Below are 19877 nucleotides of genomic sequence, written 5' to 3'. Positions count from 1 at the left end.
TCGAGAGGTACATTTTCACTGTACTGTCAGCAACTAGAGGAAAATTGCCTCAAACCTAGAGGAAAGGGGAAGGAAAATTTTTAACAGTTTCACAAATATGAGTTTCATGGAGATGAACTTCACAGAGGATTCCTAGTCCGTTATGTGGGTTGAAGCTTATGATGAATTCTTTGTAAACACTTCATGCATGCAGAGCAAACGGGCTGCTTGCCAGTCATTCTGTGGTGAACTAGAAAATCATCTAAGAGCTCTGAATTTAGGAGGGGATGGAGAAACTAGTTTTAACCTACTTTCCCTGCTGTTCTAAATCTTCATTGATTGATATTGGTTGGGGTTGGGAAGCACTGTAGAGAACTTCAGAGTGGCAGAAATAGTTGCGGGAAAAGACATTTTTAGTTCCGTTAAACTCCCTCTTTCACTGCTGTATTACAGGAACAGACCACTCCAATGGGATAGTCATTTTCTCAAGAGAATATATTATATAATGAATATATATAATCATTAGAGAATATATTATATAATGCTTTCCTCTTCTGCAATGCAAGATAATCACGAGCATCCTTTCAGCATTCTGATTTTGTGACATCTGAGTGACTTTAATCTCGGAGGCTCAGTTTCCTTATCTGTAAATTGGATATAAAAGTTATCTACCAAATAATATAAATTGCGAGGATTAAATAATGCAAATGTTTGTGTGTTCCTACTTGATTTTACAAAATTAACCACTTTCCTTGAAGAGCTAGTGTTACTGTGGGCAGAAAAGGGGAAACGCATGTTCAATAGAAATATTACCAGTACAATAAAACTGCAAGATCGCTGTGTTATCCAAGGTTAAGGTCCCATGGAACCGTCCACCCCGCCTTTCGCTGTTGTCGCTCCGGACCTTTTTCCTGTCGTACCTCGGATGCTGCTCGCCCGCTTCCCGGAAGTGGAAGCCTTCCCAAGCTCCCAGTGCATGCTGGGAGTTGCAGTCCCTTTCCTAAAGGCTAGGGGAGGCGGCGAGGTCCTCGGCGGTCGCCCGCAGCCGCTAGCACGTGGCGGGAAGGGGCGGTGCGGGCTAGCTGCCTGCCCCGCGGGGCTGCGGGAGCCGCCCGCCCTCGCGCGTCCGGTCGCAGGGCCCTCCCGACATGCCCGAGGAGGCGGGCTTCCCGCCGTCTAAGAGATTCCGGCCGGGCTCTGGGCCTCCGAGCCCCGCCGGCTCGTGCCCTCCGTCGAGGCGAGCGGTAATGCAGAGCGCGGGCGGCGGAGGCGGAGGCCGGCGGCCGCAGCCGCCCCTGGCCCAGCCCTCAGCCAGCCCCTACCCCGAGGCCGTGGAGCTGCAGCGCCGGAGCCTGCCCATCTTCCAGGCGCGGGGGAAGCTGTTGGCCCAGCTCCGGAACCTGGACAGCGCCATCCTCATCGGTGAGAGGCCGCGCGGCCGCGTCCCTCCGGGTTCTCGGTCCCTGGCTCTGCGAGCGTAGTTGTTCTTAGGTGCCTCTCACACTCTTCCATTTGTTTCTACAACAAACGCGACCACCTTTTCGGTGCCAGGCCCGGGGAGGGGCCGCGGAGGAGTCGGGCCGCCCTGCTGTGCAGGTGCCGTCGCCCGCTGGGAGCGGGGTTCGGCTTTAGGCAAAGACTCCCCTTCCGTGCGGAAGGGTCGAGGGGCTCGCCCGGACTTCGGGGACTTAGAAGGGTGTATCTGAGCCAGTCCGGGAGGAGGCGGAGGGGGGGGGCGGGGGAGGTGTCCTCAAGGGAGGTTATTCTATGCCAAGGGGAGAGCTGCGTGAGAGACGAAGTGGAGGCGAGAAACAGCCCGGTCTCCGGGAGGAAGTCGTTTCTGGTGCATGAACTAAAAGGCAGAGTTCCCTGTGAATGTGGGGACTGATTACAAGGGGCTTTGATCCCCGACGTTTAAGTCAGAGGCGCTTCCGAAGGACCGAGAGGATGGGCCTCCAAAGAGGGGAAGGAAACCCAGAAGAGCCTAAAGTCAGAAGAATAGTTATAAGAAGAGGGGAGTCGCCGGCCGGTGTGGCTCAGCGGTTGAGAATCAACTAGGATCGCGGCTCGATTCCGGGTCAGGGCACATGCCCGCGTTGGGAGCTCGATCCCCAGCAGGGGGCCTGCAGGAGGCAGCCGATCAGTGACTCTCTCATGATTGATGTTTCTGTCTCTCTCCGTCTTCTTTCCTGTCCCTGAAATCAATAAAGATATATTTTTAAAAGGAAGACGCAGAGAGGCATGAACAGATACAGCAACGAAGTCCAATAATGTTTGGATCTCCAAAATGCCCACTGGATTTGTATTGATTGTGAACCCATTGAGCACTATTTTAGGCAAGGTGGGGGGTAGGAGCTGATTGTCATTAAGCTGAGGAGGAGGTAAGAGGTGAGGGAATGAAGGCAATGGGAGCTGGCTTCTGTTTCGAGGGGAAAAAAGGGGGCTGAGAGGAACTTGCAAGTATGTATTAATAGACTGAGCAGACCTCAGCAGAAAGGGAGACTGAAGATGGAAAGTGGCCACTAATAGAGCTGAGCTCAGGGGTCATGGGAAGGGGGCACTTGGCAACATGGGCTGGAAGTAGAATTGGGTCTTTAATACGATGGAGGATACCCAAGAGGCTGTAGGGCTGGAGAAAGGAGGTGAGAATGGGTGAGACTACAGAAAAGCTTCCTGGGGGAGGTAGAGGGAGCTCACATTTGAGGGCATCTCTTTTTCTATGAAATAGGCGCAGGAGCTCTGCTGAGAACGGGAGTTTCAGGGCCTCAAGTGGGCCTTAGGGGAGTGAGATCAGAAGACAGGATGCAAAAGCAAGAAAAGGACGGATGGTAGTGCTGGGGCTCAGGTGCGTTTGGCCCCACTGCAAACTCAGGTCTTTGTCTGCACAGGTGGGTTAGTTATTTTGCTTTATCAGTGCTCAGCTGCCTGGTGTAGGGGCAGAAGAAATGGAAAGGGAGACATTCATCCAATTTGGGAGTTTTCCCTGGTGGATTCAGCAGGAGGAGGGCAGAATAACCAAATTCTTAGTCCATGATCTTGGCTAGATCAGGAAGGATGAGCAGTCAGCAGGGAGAAAATGGAAGAATGATGGTACTGTAGGAATGTGAGGTCAGAGAGGTGTAGTTGTAGCAAAGAGGGGAAACATGCACAGGTTGACTGAGTTCTTTGTTCTAAGTAGGTACTGCTAAAGGAACCCACAAGGGAGAAAATAACATCAAGTGCTTTGTTTTTACTATACCTATTGTTGAACATTTATATTGTTTCCAGTTTTTGTCTTCACGAACAAAGTTGAATAAAACATCTTTGAAGCTGTATCTTTAGGTACATCTTTAATTATTTCCTTAAAATCAGTTCCTGCAAGTGGAATTGTGGGTTAAAAGGTATAAACATTTTAAAGATTTTTCTGATATAATTTGGCCTTCTGAGAAACAATTCCAATTAACACTCCACCGATGGTATTTGTGAGTACCCGGCTTCCTGTGGCTCTATCAACTTTGAGTATTTTCTTTTTCTTGTTCTTCCAACTTTGATAATTTGTGTGGTGAAATTTGTCTTAATTTGCATTTAAATGAGACTTTTTTCTTTCCTAGGAGAAACTGGCTCTGGAAAGACGACTCAGATCCCTCAGTACCTCTATGAAGGGGGGATTGGCCGCCAGGGCGTCATTGCTGTGACCCAGCCTCGGCGAGTGGCTGCCATCTCACTTGCTACTAGAGTCTCAGATGAGAAGAGAACTGAACTCGGGAAGCTGGTACCTCATTTCCTTCTTTACCAACATTTCTCCCTCCCCTGCCTTTTATTTTTCTGAACAATACTTTTTCTACATAATGAGCTTCTTTCTTGCCACAATTGTCTAGGTCTATCTCAGAGTTCTTTACCAGCTCCTAAGAGATCAGAGGGTCTGACAGGCTGTCAGGTCCCATTTGCTTTGCTTTCTAAATCTGTTAACAAGTTGCATAAATTAGTTGTTTTCCTTTAGCATTTTTAAGGCTTCAGTAACCTCTGTTAAATCTCTTATCTCTGTGTCTCTCTAGGAAAATTGTTAAGCATTTTTCTAGTATATATGTGGGTATCTAGAATGAGTCTCAGAATTTGTGTGTGTGAGTGTTTGTGCATTTCACTTGAAAACATCTTGGACATCTTTTCATGTTTGTACATAGCTTCACTTGAAGCTATTGAGTAGCCAGGGGTAGGAGGCTAGTTTTAAATTCTTGGTCATGCTCATTCTAATGCAGTTAAAGGTACATGTCCATTGCCTGTCAGCCACCAGACTGCCTGCTGCCTCGAGGAGCAGGGCAAGGTCAGTGTTGGTCTTGTTTGCTGTGATGGCTCAAGTGCCTGGCACAGTGCTGGTTACATAGTGGGTGCTCAACATGCATTTGATGAATAAGTAATTTCTCTGCACAGGTTGGCTATACAGTGCGCTTCGATGATGTCACCTCAGAAAACACCAGGATCAAGTTCCTGACAGATGGCATGCTTCTGCGTGAAGCCATTTCAGACTCCCTGCTTCGGAAGTACAGCTGTGTCATTTTGGATGAGGCTCACGAGCGGACTATCCACACAGATGTGCTCTTTGGAGTGGTGAAAGCCGCACAGAAGAGGCGAAAGGAGCTGGGGAAGCTGCCTCTCAAAGTAGGTGCAGCACGCTTAAGGTGCAGCCTGTCTTTCTCCCTCGGTGTGTTCTTCGCCCTCCTGCTTCAGGACCGCGGACAGAGTCAACCGCAGTGGGCGTGGCGCAGCCTTATCACCTGCTTGTAGAGCTTGGGAGAGACTAAGAAAGGCTGTCGCCATGTCTGTTTCCATCTCGTACCTAGGTGATTGTGATGTCGGCTACGATGGATGTGGATCTGTTCTCTCAGTATTTCAATGGAGCCCCTGTCCTCTACCTTGAGGGTCGGCAGCATCCAATCCAGATCTTTTACACCAAACAACCTCAGCAAGATTACCTGCATGCCGCACTTGTCTCAGTCTTCCAGATTCACCAGGTATGGGATGGGGGGGCCAGTTCCTGAAGAGGCCAGTTTTCCCTCACAGTTGATACAGTTGTGAGCCTTGGAAGGAAAAGCTACTGAATGAGACAGCTTGGTGAGCCGTGTCATTAAGATGCATCAGGAATTCACTTACCATGTCCAGGTTCTTATCCTTTTTGGTATCTCTTAATTTTCTCTAAAAATAAGTTAACCCTGACCAGCATCTTTACTCACCTGAGCCAGAAAACTTCCATAGGTTAGAACAGTGGTTCACAAGCATTTCTTTATCATAACCCCTAGTCAGAAGCACATTTTATGTTGCAACCCAGTACATTGAAATAAGTCTTATGAAACACTGCCTCCTTTACTACACGTGATAGTTTCTGGTATTTTCTACCTCACATTTAAAAAGTTGGCATTGACCCAATAATGGGTTCCAATTTAGAGATTTTTTTTTTTAACTGTATTAGAGAAACCTTCCCAAATCTCTTCTCATTTTATTAAACATTTACTTAAAACTTGAGTGAGTAGATCACCTCATTTTTGTTCATTTAATTTGTATAAAATTGACTGTTTTTATCTTCCCATTAGCTTTCTGAAAAAAGCAAGAGGCAAACTTTTAAAAATTAATTTCCATTTTAAATCTAAGTGATGCGTGTACAGTTCGAAGTTTAAAGAGTTAAGTCATTAATTCTAAAAGGCTCATAAAAAAAAAAAAAAATGGTTACTTTTTCTTCCCCATCACAGGTCCTGCCCTTAGAGTAACCACTCTCAGTTTCTTAGCTCTTTCCCCTGGATACTGCTTTCGTATTTCTAAAATAACCTGCTTATATTGCAATTTGTTGACTTACTGATATTAGGCAGTATATGGCAATCTCTTACCCTTGTAGATGAGCATTTAGAAATACCCCTCTTGCACCTCTTCTCTCCTTCATCTCTCAACATAGTTACATCACACTGTTTTTTAAGTCCAGTATCAGTATTTACAATACTATGTCCCTACATTGCTGGCAGTACACCATCTCAATGCCTCCTTCCGCGTACACACAATTGTATAAGTTTTCAATGTATGTATGGCTAATTTTCCCCCCAAGTATTCCAAAGTCTATCATATGCCAATCATGAATATTTGTTTTGTGTTCAAACATATCCCACTTTTCCCAGAGTCCCTTTTACTGCTCTCCTGGACCTCTGTGTAGCTGTTGTCCTGGCTCTTTCCTTAGCCAGCCCCCTGTGTGGAATCCCATTAAGGCACCCTGTGTCCTCCCAGCCTCCTGGCTGCATCGGGCTGAGGAGGGGACCTGGGGGGTTTAACAGACTCAGACTTTGGGCCAATCCCTGGGTTCTCACCCTCCCACAACCCACCTCTGCGTTGCACCCAAGTCCTGAGCCCTTCTGGCTTCTCCAGGGAAATTGGCACATCTCTTGTCACTATTCCCTTTAGCAGGCGCCCAGGTCGGAATTTCCTCTGCCCAGCCGAGTCATTCACCCTCTGCGCTAATCTCTTCCGTCTTTTGCAAATGGGTTGAAACTTTTAATCTTTTCTCCCATTGTCTTTGTCTTTCTGGACTTATACCTTCTGTCCTCCTGATAGTATTTAGAAAAGAAGGTCAATCTGCCTTAACTTCCAAAAGCCAACCTCAGATGAGGCTTTTTCATGAATTTAGGCTACATGGTGGCTTTGATGGGTCCTCCCATGGATGATGTTTTGACTATTTTAGACTTTGTACTGTCTGTGTGTACCTCTGGACATTTGTCCTGTCAATACTGGGCTACAAATACAGGTACATACACATAAGCTTACATTTACATATACTCACATGTCATTATCAAACATTTTTTCAGTTATTCTGTCATCAAGTATTTTACAAGTGTACTTGAACAGACTTCGAAGAAAAATCAGGTGAATGAGTGTCTTGTTAACACTTGGATGTTCTTCCCTTTGCAAGGTGGAATGCTTTTAATAATGCCTAGTAATCCCACTTTACCTTTTTTATAGGAAGCCCCTTCTTCTCAGGACATCCTGGTGTTCCTCACTGGTCAGGAGGAAATCGAAGCAATGAGCAAGACCTGCCGAGACATTGCAAAGCACCTCCCAGACGGCTGCCCCTCCATGCTGGTCCTTCCTCTGTACGCCTCCCTGCCCTATGCCCAGCAGCTCCGTGTCTTCCAGGGGGCCCCAAAGGTGAGGGCACCTCCTCTGTCCAGCCCCATCCCTGGGAATGCAGATGGATCCAACAGTGGGGCCTGTAGGTATGCCTGTCACCAGACTCCAGATAAGGTGTGTGGGATAGGATGCTCAGGCGCCAGATCCAGTAGCTGAAAAGCTGCAGGAATAGAATACGTAGCCATAGATGCAGCTCTCTCATGGTAAGAACAGGGAAACAGTTGTCAGGGGATGAGGGAGAGTCCAAGGACAAAAGCTGAAAGGTCCAACCTAACAAACCACATTCGTCCATAATGGCATTTATTGGGTGCCCATGCTGTGCCAGGCACTGTGCTAGCATTTACATTTTACATACACTGTCTCTCATCCTCCCGAGAACTGGCAAGGTCAGTTATGATCCCATTTAATAAACTGAGGCCCAGAGAAGTGAAGTAACAATTGCTTAAGGGGCACACAGTAGGTAACTGGCAGCGCCAGGGTTCCAACCCACATCTACCTGCTTCTGAATCTTGTGCCTGTTCCACTACATCTCATCGTCTCAGAATAAGCTTTTAAGACCGGAACACCCCCTCCCTCCCATCCAGTTTAATGACCAACCATCAGTATTAATAATTGTCATTAGTAACAAAATCATGTTTTCTTGATCATGAGTGAATTGTGGCAATTAATGGTGAGGAATGTTTTAAAACTTCTGAATCATATGTGTGTCATACGGCTTTTTGGTTTTCTTCCTCCTTTTAGGGCTATCGCAAAGTGATCATTTCAACCAACATCGCTGAAACCTCCATAACCATTACAGGAATAAAATATGTAGTAGACACGGGCATGGTTAAAGCAAAGAAGTATAACCCTGGTGAGAATTTGTAGCTCATGAATGTCTCTTCCATGTGTGGCGAGCAACCACTGAGTTTCCTGTAGTCCCAGTTTCCCCCAAATGAGCATTTCATGTTTGTAACTAACTGAGTTTTGGGTGGCAGGTACCAAAAGTGAGACAATGTGGAGGCAGGTCCAGAAAGGGGACCTGAGGCATGTACATGAGACAGGAAGCCTGGCAGAAAGAGAAGGGAGTAGAGAGGCGTCAGCAAGCCTGTCAGAAGTTGAGTGAGAATGGTGACACTAGAGCCGGAGACAGCTTGATACCACATCAAAGGCTTTCATCAGGAGTGGTGTTTGAGCATTGTTGAGTCGAGCTCCAGGTTTCCCAGGATTCCCAGGCACTAGCAGTCATTTTGCTTCGTGTCTGTTGCACACCTTGCTAGAGGATTTGAGGCAGCTGGAATTATCACTCCCAGGTATTTAACTGAAATGCACTACTCAGCTGCTGACATTCACTATGTATCTCTTAGAGAATACATGTGAAAGGGCTTGATCTCCAGTACCTGGCACAGAGTACACCTTTATCAAGAAAATGTGTCTCATCTACTCCTAGACTAACAACATCACATTGTCTCTTTTATAATTAAAATGGGAGGGGGGTTACAGTGTACAGGGCTGGAGGTATTTCATTTCTGAGTCATTCATTCATTGATACGGTGACAGCCATCCTAGTTTGCCAGAGACTGTCCTGGTTTTATCACCAAAAGTCCCAAGTCCCAGGCCAAGTGGGGTGGTTGTCACTCTATGATCTAAGCCAGACCTCTGAAATTTACTCTCCTGGCCCCCTGCTACAATCATGAAGTTTTTGTGATTTTTTTTTTTTTATGTTTTTACTGGTTTCAGAGAGAAGAAGGGATAGATAGAAACATCAATGATGAGAGTCATTGATTGGCTGCCTCCTGCACACCCCCTCCTGGGGCTCAATCCCCACAACCCTGGGTATGTGCCCTGACTGGAATCGAACTGTGACCTCCTGGTTCATAGGTCGATGCTCAACCACTGAGCCATGCTAGCTGGGCTTTCTGATGTTTTAATAAGAGATTTCAGTGTCTACTACAAGTCCTCATTTCACTGCAGAACAGTCTAGTTTTGTGCTTTCTGATTTAGCCGAGTTTTTCTGGACTCAGTATCGCAGAAAGGATCACTGGTGTTCTAAGGAATGCTGCTTTTTGTGCACTCTGTAGACAAACACTTTGTTTATGTGATGGATGAAGCACTAATGTGGGCTATTCTCCCTCCAGATAGTGGCCTGGAGGTGTTAGCTGTGCAGAGGGTGTCGAAGACCCAGGCCTGGCAACGCACAGGACGCGCTGGCAGAGAGGACAGTGGCATCTGTTACCGGCTCTATACAGAGGATGAGTTTGAGAAGTTTGAGAAGATGACCGTGCCAGAGATCCAAAGGTGGGCCCGAGGTACTCCTGCAGCCCTGCCATTTGTCCCCACACCTCCCTTTCCTGCTTGCTCAGGTCTCCCCAGAGCTGCAGTTCTCACTGACACTCCTCAGTGGATGGTTCTGACTTGCCAGCTGGAGGATCAGGGAGAGTGAACGGTGCACATCTCTCACTCCTCGCAGGTGTAACCTGGCCAGTGTGATGCTGCAGCTCCTAGCAATGAGAGTCCCCAACGTGCTCACCTTCGACTTCATGTCCAAACCATCTCCAGGTGAGTGGAATCTTCAGTGGAGTGGAAGGTGTACAAGTAGACAAGCAACAGCAGAGGACTCTCAAAAAGTATTCTCGTGGTCTCCTTTGGTTTAACCTGGTGGAGAGCAACATTAACTGTCAGAGGAGAGTCATGAAGGGTAGATTCAGTGCCATCAGCACCATCCCAGTGCAGAAACCATGGCTTCATGTAAGGACTCACAGTTGGGTCCTTGACCACAGGAACCATTGAAAGTAGTTGAGGGAGGTCCATGGGTTATACAGAAACCTAACAAAATCGTACTTCTGGCAGCAAAAGGACTGAAAAGATCAAGTTTCTTTGCTTTTGACTGGAATTTAATCAGTTCTTGCCCTTCATTGATCTCTCTGTGGAGCGACCAGAAGTAATCAGGATTTTCCTAGTGGTAGCTTTAGCACTTGACATCTCCTCAGTCCATGATTTTCCTTTTCTTTTTTTCCTCTCTTTATTAAGTGAAGAAATGCAATCTGTGAGTGTGTGTGCGTGTAAGTAAAAATTGATGGGTGTACAAGGGTCCCGCTGCCTATCTTCAGGTTCTAAGCTTCCTGTCCCTAAAGCAATCCCATGACCATTTTCTAGTTGTCTTCTAGAGAAAAGTCTATGCATATGCAAGTATATATAGTCTCTTTTAAAACACATCGCACACTGTTCTACACTTATTTTTTCCAGTTTTATTGCGATGTAATTGACATACATCACTGTATAATTTAAGGTGAACAGCATAATGATTTGCCTTACGTAGATTATGAAACGATTACCACTTACAAGTTTAGTTAGCATCCGTCATCTCATATAGATACAATAAAAAGCGAAAGCAAAAAAAAAAGAAAAGCATTATATGGTTTTTTTCATTGCTAAATTCCTACACACAAAGGAGGAACATACATGTAAGGTAGAGGAGTAGTAAAACCAAGACCTGTGCACCCCTTACCAGCTCCTTTGCAGCCCCCGGGCCCTCCCCGCCTCACTCGCTTCCTTCCCACTCCCTCGAGGGAACCGCCCTCCCACACTTTGTGGTCCCCTGCTTTCCTGTAATGTGTTAGTCTGTGGGCGTGTATCCCTAAACAGCATGTTGTTCTCATTTGCATGTTTCTGTGTCAGTTCTTCAGTGACCTTCCCTTTCCATTCCTTCTCTTCCATAGGATTTGTGTTGGTGCGTTTTCACCACCAAATGCTCTTCCACTCTGTGAGTAAAGCAGAATGCACTTAGCCATACTCCTGGCGACCGAGACATTTGCACATTGCCTTTTGTGCCTAATATATTTTACGGATCATTTCCTCTCAGTATGCATCTATTTATTACATTTTAGGAGTGCTTTTTTATTCTTTAATAGGTAGTGCGTTTACGTGGTTCAAAATTCAACAAGTATGAAAGAGTGATCAGTGAATAGTGGCCTCCTCGCCAGGGGCCCTGGGATTTCCGCTGTGGTGTGTGTGCTTCTGGAGATACTGGTCCCTGCACATTGTATGAGCATGTCTGTGGGCGAAGTTCTTCTTTTTAAAAATTCTTTGTTTATTTCATATTTTTTCTTTGTGGGTGAAATTCTTACGTGTAACATCGCTGGGTTCAATGTTTACATACATATTGCCAAATTACAGACGGTTCTTTAAAAAGGGAATAGAACTGAAGACAGTGATGTCATTAACAGCTTTGAAAGTCTGTCCTGGGGACAGTGGTGGTTGTGATCTTTGCTGTGGTTTGATCAGTTGTCAAGTTACCAGAAGCTCCCAGAAGTACTGCCCTAGTTGCAAACTTCTGTTTTTGATTTTTGGCTCCTTTTTATGTCTTTTTCTTTAGATCATGTTCAGGCGGCCATTGCCCAACTGGACCTGTTAGGTGCTCTTGAACACAAGGATGACCAGCTTACCCTGACTCCCATTGGAAGAAAGATGGCAGCATTTCCCTTAGAACCCAAATTTGCCAAAGTAAATGGTACCCTCTCTTCAGTTATCTATCTCAAAGGAGAGTTCTAAACTCAGTGCTTCTAGATCAGTCTTCAGTTTTCTCCTGAATCAGGGGTGGGGAATGTCTGGCCCGCAATACCATTTGGTCTGGCCCTGCCAAGGCAACCACAGGTGGGACTCAAAATTCAATAAATGTAGGAGCTTTTTTCATAGCTAATTTTTAAGTTGATAACTTTGTATGGCCCACAAAGGATGTTATATAAATAGCCAAATGGCCCTTGGCAGGAAAAAAGATTCCCCGCCCTAAATAATTATCCACTCCTACTTTGTGTCTAACAATGATTTATGTTCTTTGTGGGCTTAGAACTCATATTAAGTCATGAACCCTACCCACAAGGAATTTGGAATCCTGTGGGGGGCCAGGCAATCATTTGTTTTACAAGCAAGTCAAGTAATGTTAAAACAGTCATGGTTTTAGAAATACTGGCCCTTTAATGCCTTAGAAGGGAAGCTGCAAAAGCAATATACAGAGATACTGCATTCAGAGCTAGGGAGAATTTTGGTTAACACAGTTTTTAATTTTGATTTGCAGACCATCCTCCTGTCCCCCAAATTCCACTGTACGGAGGAGATACTGACCATTGTCTCCCTGCTATCTGTGGACAGTGTTCTCTACAACCCCCCCTCCCGGCGGGATGAAGTGCAGAGTGTCCGAAAGAAGTTCATATCCAGCGAGGGCGATCACATCACCCTGCTCAATATCTACCGCACCTTCAAAAACTTAGGCGGAAATAAGGTGAGCCTTGTCTCGTTCCTCTTCTCAAATGAGACCTCGTTTCGGGCATGTGGACCTTCCTTTTGTGGCTGAATCATCTAAAGAGTTACAAAAAGAATGTCGAATGTCATTTCCGGAACATCTGTTTACAGCGACAGTACCAGGAAGGAAATGTGATTCCCACCTTCCTTCTGCCTGTGTTTATTTTGTACTTAGTGTGGGCAAGTTAGTTCAGTAGTTAGTGACCAGTTTCTTCGTTTCAAAATGGGGTTTTCCCCACCTGCCCATTACTGTCTTTGTAGTAGTTGTTGCTTGTATGATATTTCAGTTCTTTGGACCAAGATGGAAGATCAGTATACTCAGTACTTGTGCCATAGTGTGTGTGCTTTAACTTGGTCTGCATTTTAATGCAGTCAATTGTTAAAAAAAAAAAAAAGCTACCACCCACTTTAAGCAGTTGTGAACGTTTTGCTCTATTTGTCTCAATTTGTTTTTAAGGACATAAAATGCTATAGATCTTATACAGCAAAAGCCTGCACTGCTCCTGTGTAGCCCTTCCTCCCTGTGTAACCGCTGTCCTGAAGTTGGAATGCGTTCCCATGGGTGGCAGCATGCTTTCGCTTCATGTCCGTGAACATTAGATAGTACAGATATTTGCAGCTTGTTTCCATGTCCAGCACTATGGTGAACATCAGTGCAGGTCTATGCACAGGGGGAGTGTTTCTCTGGGGTCGACACTGACAAGTGGACCTGCTGGTCTTGGGTAGCTGCATCCAGCTTTACCAGACTAGCCTGCGGCTCCCCGAAGCTGTCAGCATCTCTTTATTCTGCCCGTTGTGATGTATGAGTTTCCATTTCCTCCACCATCTCCAATGCTTTGTTGAAATGACTTTAATTTTTGCCAAGTGAAATAGTATCTCAGCTGTTTAAACTACTTTGCCTTGAATCCTCAAGAGACTGAGAATCTTTATATAAGTTTATTGGTTACTGGGTATTTCCAGTAAATCTGTTGAGTTGTCTGTTCATAGTCTTTGTCTGTTTTCTGCTGGACTGTTGGTCTTTTTCTTACTGATTTATAGGAGGTTCTTTTTTTATTTTATTTATTGATTAGGGGGGCATTGATTTGTTCCACTTTTCATGCATTTTGGTTGCTTCTTCTATGTGCCCTGACCCGGGATCGAACCTGCAACCTTGGCGTATCAGGACAACTCTCTAACCAACTGAGCTACCCATCCAGGGCCTTTTTTCTTTTTTTTAAATATATTCTGGAGATACTTACCTTTATTGGGTGTAGTGATGCAGACATCTCAGTCTGTAGCATTTTTCATGATGACTTTACATAAGGAAATTTTTAGTTTTACTTTAGTTTAAATTATTAATATTTCTCATTATGGTTTATGCTTTTTGATAGAAAGATATTTTTCTATATTTTTGGCAACTGAAGTTTTCCCTCTAAATTCAACTATGTTCTAAAAATTGTGTTATTTTCACTGTAGAAATGAGAGAATTGTGGTGTCTCTTTCCCCTCTTCAGGACTGGTGCAAAGAGAACTTTGTCAACAGCAAAAATATGATGCTGGTGGCGGAAGTCAGAGCCCAGCTGAGGGATATCTGCGTGAAGGTATTCTTTCTTCTAGTTGTTCTGTGTGGGGGCGAAGCTCTCACTTTTTTCTAGGTGAAAAATGTTTAATTGCTTATAGCCGGTGATTACAAAAGAAACTCTTGTTGTAGGAAAATTTTAGAATAAGAAAGAAAGTAAACATTACCCACGATTCCATCTCTCACCGTTTTGGTCTGTTTCCTCACAGCCCTGCTTTTAAGTGTTTTTACATACTTAGTTACATTGTATATATAACTTATATTCCGCTCTGTGAACTGTAGGAGTATTTTCCAATGTTATTAGAATTCATCATAAGATTTTTAAGGAGGAATATCTTTAATATTTTCAGATTACATAAGTAGTGCATAATTGTTACAAATTGATACAGTGCAGAAAATAGCGATATATAATGCAGAAAGTTTCAAAGCCTCCCGTAACCTCGCCCCTCCAAAGATAAACCTCCGTTAACAATCTGATGTAGAGCCTTCTAGAATTTTTTCCTCTGTGTGTGTGTACATACACATGGATACACATATAAAATTTTCTTCAGAACATAAATATGATACACATTTTGTTTTACAACTTGCTTTTTTCCACTTGGTTGACATCTTGAATACTTAGCGTGTCTGGGAGGTGGTGGTACTGAGCTGCATCCTGACAGATGAGGAACTTGTGTCTTCATCAGGCCAGGATCAGCTGATTGCAAAGAACAAAACCCCTCAAGCCAGCTTAAAGGGGGAAAAAGGGGGACAAAGAAGTATCTCTGGAACCCACGGGCAGGAAGTAGTCCAGCCCCACAGGCACTGGAATGAGGAACCAGAAAAGGCCATCAGGAGCAAGGGCAGCTTTCTCTGGGCCTGCTGTCTGCATGCCTCCTGCCCCTCACCTTCTGCCTCAGCACACAAGCGACTGCTTTGCCTGGCCTCCCACTCAAGGCACCAACAGGGGTTGCTCAGATTTCCCATGTTCAGACTCCAGATGCCTGGAAGAGAGCAGCTGGCCAGTGTGGTCAGGCAAGTGTAAGCCACTGGTTGGTTCAGGTGTGGCGTGAGGTGTAAGTGGCATGACCCGCTCCGCAAGGGTGGTGGCGCCAGGAGACTGGTGGCTGACACTTCCTCTGTGGAGCCGAGGTGTGTTCTGTCTCCTCATGGTGCACATGTGAAGGTCCCCTGTGGAACAGGCCTAGGGGAGAGAAGGCAGTTGAGTTTGGAGGACCTCAGGATGCTCAGCCACAGCTTCCCAATCGGAAGCTTGTGTTGCTTTGCCAGGAGCAGTAGAGACAGTGAAGGTTTTCCAGTGGTCGGAGGATGACTGGAGTGTGCTATGGGAAGATCACATGGCTGCAGCGGGTGAGGGGTGGGTGTGAGGAGGTGATGCTGGAGTCAGAGTCAGAGGGGAAGAAAGCCTTTCCTTCCTGGAACGTCCTGGCAGATATTTCCCTGGGGGTGGGTGCTGCTGGATCACCATGCCTGTGTGTGGTTCACACCTTATATGACTGTCTCCCTTCTGGTCCTACTGGCCCAGGCTGCGGTTTTCCCCTTTTCAGTCCATCCTCCTTCAGCTGCGCCCCCGTGCCCATGCTGATCTCTGAGGCATTTGAGGAAACCACCTCCAAATGGCAACTCTCATTTTGTTAGGCTTGCAGCGTAGGCTGCGTTGTAGCTGCAGTTGCTCCAAATACTGCACAGTGCTGAACAGCATTTATGGCTGGGGCCTTCACTTCTCGCTTCCCCCTGGAACAGATGTCAATGCCGATCATGTCATCCCGAGGAGACCTGGAGGCGGTGCGCCGCTGCCTGGCCCACAGCCTCTTCATGAGCACCGCTGAGCTTCAGCCGGATGGCACCTATGCCACCACAGACACTCACCAGCCGGTGGCCATCCACCCCTCGTCTGTCCTCTTCCACTGCAAGCCAGCCTGCGTCGTGTACACTGAGCTGCTCCACACCAACAAGTGCTACATGCGAGACCTCTGCGTGGTGGACGCCGAGTGGCTGTACGAGGCCGCCCCGGAGTACTTCCGGAGGAAGCTGAGGACCACCAGAAACTGAGCCACCCCGGGTCCCTGCCAGGCCTGCCGGGGCCTGCAGCTGGGACCACAGCTGTCCTCTCGCAGCCTCCAGCCTGGCGCCTAGAGAAGAGGAGGGTCTAGTGCCGCAGAACGAGCCTGACTTCCTGGGCCTTGCAGGCGTCTTTCTTATAGACTCCTAAGGCTGAACCGAGTAGACGTGTACCTATCATTCTGTTTGTACCTTTGAAACATCAAAATTATGCTTTCGGTTCTTGCTGGGTGATTTTGGGTGACGTAGTTAACTTCTGAGCCTCAGTTTCCCATATGCCAAAGGGGATGATAATACTGATAAGGTTGGAGTTATGAGGTTTAGAGAAAGTGAATGTGCCCAGAGCAGTGCAGCCCACGGTGAACATATGCTGAATAGTTGGCTTGATGCTACTGCTTTTTACCTAATGGGAACTGAGTACAACAAAATCCTGAGTGCTCAAGACTAAGGGGGACTTTCTAGAAGGTGACTGTGGGAGGTCACAGAGCTCAGATGTTGTCCTTGGATCTATTTTAATGTCTATCTGTATGAAGTTTTTTAATAGAAAGCATAAGAGATTGACATCTGTAGAAGTTTCGGTGGGGAGGTGCTGTGTCTCTTACCTCCCGGGCTGGCTGCCCCTACTGAGCCCCCCCTCAGAGTGTGGGTGCTGGCTGCCTCCAAGCAGAGGACAGTCAAGGAGCACCTGCAGGTTGCTGAGCTGTGCATCTTTGTCCCTGGTGCTTCTGTGGCAGATGTCCTCACCTGTCCTTTCAGGAGGCGTGGAAGTTTCCTGGGTGAAGGTCGATTTGCAGCTTCTGACTCATGCCAAGTATAAACGTGGGAAACTGACCCTGGAGGTTGATGGCCTCCAGCACACCCAGCAGCTGTTGTCCTCTGTAACTGGGCCTATGGAAACACGTGAGCTTAAGGAATGACTCTGCCACATTTCAGCCATTTCCCTTCTGGCAGGGCCCCTGGTCAAGGCGCTGCTGGGGCGGAGGGGAGACACAAATGGTCCATGAGAAAAAGACAGCATTGGCTCATCCCATCCACAACATCTGGCGTTTGTATTCTAGCATCTTATTTATTTTTATCTTTTTTCCTTCTTTGGGACTTGGGGACAACCTGGCTTTGTTACCTCCCAACTCTGCCAGCCATCACTCTCTGACCCTTAGCTTCTACATATCTCAGAGGGAATTAGCAGTTCTCCACAGTCTCTTCCTGTCCTCTTTCTGAGAAGGGAAAAGATATCAAAGGTCCTTCTTAGCTATTTAATTATCAAAAGCAAATGAATGTCTTGTCCTAGAAGCAGCCAAGATTTGCCCTTTTAATGTGCTTAATTGACCTAAACATATGTGTGCAGTATTTTGGTCGTTCCTTAACAAAGTGAACCATGCAGTTTATATGCAAGGGGCCAACTGAGAGACCCTTCGGAGGCAGTGGGCGGTCTCTTCACTCTGGACTCTCCGAGACTAGCCTGCCAGAGCTCCCCTTTCCCGTCTCATCTGTCCACGCCTTTGTCTATCAGGTATGCTCAGGCTTCCAGCACACACTGTGGCCCTGAGAAGTCAAGCTTTTATATAGTGTTCAGGGCACCTGTGACTTAATTCTGTTAGAAATATTTACATTTAGGCCAAATAGGATTCAGCAGATCCTATGTACCTTATCTCAGCGATTTTCAACCTTTTTCATCTCATGGCACATAAACTAATTACTAAAATTCTGTGGCACACCAAAAAATATATTTTTTGCCAATCTGACCCAAAAAATAGGTATAATTTTGATTCATTCACACCAGATGGCTATTGTGTTTTTTATCTGACAGTCTAAGGGGAAAGAGGTCGGTGCCCCTGACTAAGTAGTCAGGTATTGCATGTTTTACAAATTCTTGTGGCACAGCGGTTGAAAATCTGCTCTAATTGATTTACTAGACTTTTAGCTGACTCTTCCTCAGATTGACTTGTTTTTACTGTTGATGACTTTCTGAAGTTTTTCAGAAGGTTTTTAAAGTATATTTTTCTCATTCATTTAATAGAGGCCTAGGATGTTTAGCCTGACTTGGTAAACAAATATATATTTTTAATTAAAAAAATTCATCATGCTAGTAAAAAAGTGAGAGTGGGGCGATTTATCCTGTCCCTCCACAAATTCTCAGAATAACTGTGTCCCACTTAAGTACCTAAGGAGTTTCTAGAAAATGTATATTCTTTTCTGAGCAGGAATGAGGGATAAATAGCTTCTAAGTAGCTTTAATGTTTCTGTACAGAAATATATTTATCACTGTAATGTTCTGGTAGAGTTTTAATACAGTAGTTTTTTATTGGGTTTCTTAAAAAGTTAATTTTTAACATAGCTGCTCAGGGATTAAATCAGATTGGAAAACCCATTCTGACTCCATGTTTTACTACAAAGAAGTAAGTGGTTATTTATATTGAACTTCAGGGGATGGTTTGTTTTAAACTTAAACTTTCTTAAGGAAGTTGAATGTTTCACAGTGGTGTTGCAATGGAATCTTGAGCTACCCTTTTTCAATTGGCAACATCTCTGCTGGTGTGACCCCTCTTTTCCTGTCTGTGGAATCTCGATCCGGGTGAATCACTGGCTCCCATGAGCAGCTTCATGTACATAGATGCACTCCAAGCAGCTCGCATGTCGCAGGTGTCACCTTCTACTTCCAGTAATCGTGGCCTGTGGGACATCCAGAGCAACACAGATTTCATTACAGGGAGAGAACTGTGACGTTCTCTCCAACACCTGGTCCTTCTGAGAAGCCCTTACTTAATGTTGCATCTCTGCTGGTTGTAAAGAGATGCCAGAATGGAGACATGTTTTTGTTCTGTGGGTAAAACTTTTTATGTACTGGATACACAAATCCATTTAACCCAGCTATCAGGAACTGCTTGGAACGGTGGCCAGGCCTCTGACATACCGTTTTGTGAGCATACAAGGGAACACTGCACCTGTCCAGGGAAGCAAGGGTTTGATTATATTTTATTTGATCAGAATATTATAATTTGCAGAAAAAGAAAAATCAAGTTGTATTTTGAGAATTTGGTTTCGTTCAAATAGACATGGCTCTACAGAAACATCAGTTCTTGTATTTAATGCTCAAACTTGCACATGACTCTCAAATTTATTAAAAATGAATCTTGTACATAATGTGTGTGGCTTTCTTGGATTTCTTTTTCCTTATTTACAGAATGCCGTTTAGAATATACTAAATATTAATCTTATCTCTGCCACTAATTGGGAAAGTTTTCCTTCTTGGTACCTTATATATCCTGTGTGTCCTGGTAAGGTGGTAACATCGGTTCTTAACCTAAATCTGATGTAAACCGTGCCTTCTTGCCCCCAAAAAATAATGTCCCCTCAGAACCTGAGAGCAAAGTTGGAGGGTATGGAGAGGGAAGGTCGTGGGAATCTACAGGGCGCCGGGGCGGGTGGGACCGGGGAGCCTGGGAGGTAGACCAGCACCCCCGGAGGCTTCTCCCGGGAGGAGGCGGCGCGGGGGACGGGGGCGCAGGGGACGGGGGCGCGGGCGCGGCTTCCTGCCCGTCTCGGGAAGGCGCCCGAAGGGAGCGGCCCCGAAGGCTGGCCTTACGGTGGCCGGGGCGGCGAGAGCGCGTAAGCACGAAGTCGCGGGGAGCCGGCTGTGCTCCGAGAGTAGGCGGAAGTCTGGAGAGAGTAAGCGGCCCCTGGAGAGAGGTGACGCTGGGAAATTAAACCGAAGGCCTTGCACAGCCGGCAGGCCGGCCAGCTCGGCGAAAGCTCAGTTATCCGCCGCCGGGCGGGGCTCAGCGGTTGCGCATCCACCTGGGATCCAGGAGATTGCGAGGGATTCCCGTCAGGGCGCATGCCCGGGCTGCGGGCTCGAGCCCCCG

The 19877-nt window shown here is 46.1% G+C and overlaps 1 protein-coding gene across 1 annotated transcript; it reads left to right on the top strand.

The window, feature by feature from the left end:
* Positions 1-1055: 1055 nt before the first annotated feature.
* On the top strand, positions 1056-19155 carry DHX33 (DEAH-box helicase 33). The gene is made up of 12 exons (XM_016200971.2): positions 1056-1401; positions 3570-3730; positions 4387-4614; positions 4797-4967; positions 6952-7137; positions 7861-7972; positions 9237-9396; positions 9569-9657; positions 11474-11601; positions 12173-12376; positions 13889-13975; positions 15697-19155. The coding sequence occupies exons 1-12, from the start codon at positions 1128-1130 to the stop codon at positions 16003-16005; spliced, it is 2109 nt and encodes a 702-aa protein (XP_016056457.2). The 5' UTR covers positions 1056-1127; the 3' UTR covers positions 16006-19155.
* Positions 19156-19877: the final 722 nt, after the last annotated feature.

The sequence above is a fragment of the Miniopterus natalensis genome, chromosome 17, assembly GCF_054644295.1.
Source record: "Miniopterus natalensis isolate mMinNat1 chromosome 17, mMinNat1.hap1, whole genome shotgun sequence".
NCBI classification, from domain to species: Eukaryota; Metazoa; Chordata; class Mammalia; order Chiroptera; family Miniopteridae; genus Miniopterus; species Miniopterus natalensis.
Note: the sequence above shows the minus strand (reverse complement) of the source record. Positions and strands in the feature narration are given on the sequence as shown.

Bases quoted from the DNA above. Each gene is read 5' to 3' on its own strand.
- DHX33 (XM_016200971.2), top strand. From the start codon at position 1,128: ATGCCCGAGGAGGCGGGCTTCCCGCCGTCTAAGAGATTCCGGCCGGGC. The intron at 1,402-3,569 runs GTGAGAGGCCGC...TTTCTTTCCTAG, and splicing joins GGACAGCGCCATCCTCATCG to GAGAAACTGGCTCTGGAAAG. The intron at 4,615-4,796 runs GTAGGTGCAGCA...TCTCGTACCTAG, and splicing joins TGGGGAAGCTGCCTCTCAAA to GTGATTGTGATGTCGGCTAC.